This window comes from Suricata suricatta, chromosome 16 (genome assembly GCF_006229205.1).
Source record: "Suricata suricatta isolate VVHF042 chromosome 16, meerkat_22Aug2017_6uvM2_HiC, whole genome shotgun sequence".
Classification (NCBI taxonomy): Eukaryota; Metazoa; Chordata; class Mammalia; order Carnivora; family Herpestidae; genus Suricata; species Suricata suricatta.
The window spans coordinates 1,645,083-1,646,147 of record NC_043715.1 but is presented as its reverse complement, the minus strand read 5'-3'; the positions used below and the strand labels follow the sequence as shown (position 1 = coordinate 1,646,147).

The window sequence follows — 1,065 nt, the reverse complement described above, 5'->3', positions numbered from 1 at the left end:
ACCTCCTCCTTCCGCGAGCGCCTCGACACCTTCTTCTCCATCTTGGCGGCCGTCTTCTCCGCCCCGCGGCCCTTCTTCTCCTTCTTGCCCTTCTTGCCCATCGCGCCGGTCCGAGTTGGAACCAGGAGTCCCCGAGGGGCGGTCAGGGAGCGAAGCCGAGCGCGGCGCGCCGGAAATACGCTCTCGAGGGGGGGCGGGCACGGGGCGACGCGCCACTTCCGGCGCGCCGCACGCGTGCTTCCGGTCGGCGGCCCGAACTCCCAGAGTCTCGGCGCTGGGGCTCTAGGGACTCGCTGCGGGCCTTCGGGTGGGGGGGCGCGTCGGCGGGAAGCGGCGGGCCCGGCCGCGGGAGGCCGAGCGAGCGGGCCTGGGCCGCCAGGGCTTCCCGGACGGGGCCAAAGTGCCAAGCCTCGCAGAGTGACCCGGTTGGGTGACTCGGGATGGGAGCCGCATTTGCTCCTACCTCGGACCCTTTTGCTGGTTCCATTATTGCTTCGACTTCGCGCCCCAGACAGATGTTCATACACTTACAAGGGTTTCCAGGGAAGACAGCCCCCCCCCCCGCACGGTGTTAGGTGCCGAGGATCTCGTGCTAAACGGGGAGACGCGTCCTCCATCCGCTCTCCACCGACTTTCCCCAGCTGTCCCGCGGTAGGGGAGGGCTGATGACCCCCCTCGACTTTCCCCAGCTGTCCCGCGGTAGGGGAGGGCTGATGACCCCCCTCTGGGAGCAGTCAGCTCACCAAGCCGGGAAACTGAAACAGCCAGCCTGCTAGGAAATCATGTTCTAGGATTCGACTAAAATACCCTGTAAATGAAAGACCCATTTGTAATGCTATGGCTTGGACAGGGTTCAATGAAAATTTCTAACATTACTTAGAAAATACCATCTTTGGGGCGCCGACGTGGCGCAGTCCATTAAGCATCTGACTTTGATTTCCGCTCAGGTCATGATCTGAGGGTTCATGAGTTCCAGCCCCATGTCTGGCTCAGAACTTGCATGGGATATTCATTCTCTCTCTCTCTCTCTCTCTCTCTCTGCCCCTCTCCACCTCAAAATAAGCT

General features: G+C 62.0%; 1 protein-coding gene across 2 annotated transcripts in view; it reads right to left on the bottom strand.

The window, feature by feature from the left end:
• The window catches only part of LOC115280690 (kelch domain-containing protein 4-like), a 7,186-nt gene extending 7,015 nt beyond the window's left edge, over positions 1 to 171 (bottom strand). For both annotated transcript variants that reach the window (XM_029925748.1, XM_029925749.1), the window contains exon 1: positions 3 to 171. In XM_029925748.1, coding sequence (XP_029781608.1) covers positions 3 to 101 — 99 coding nt within the window. In that variant the 5' untranslated portion in view covers positions 102 to 171. The remainder of the gene's footprint in view (positions 1 to 2) is intronic.
• Between the last annotated feature and the right edge of the window lie 894 nt (positions 172 to 1,065).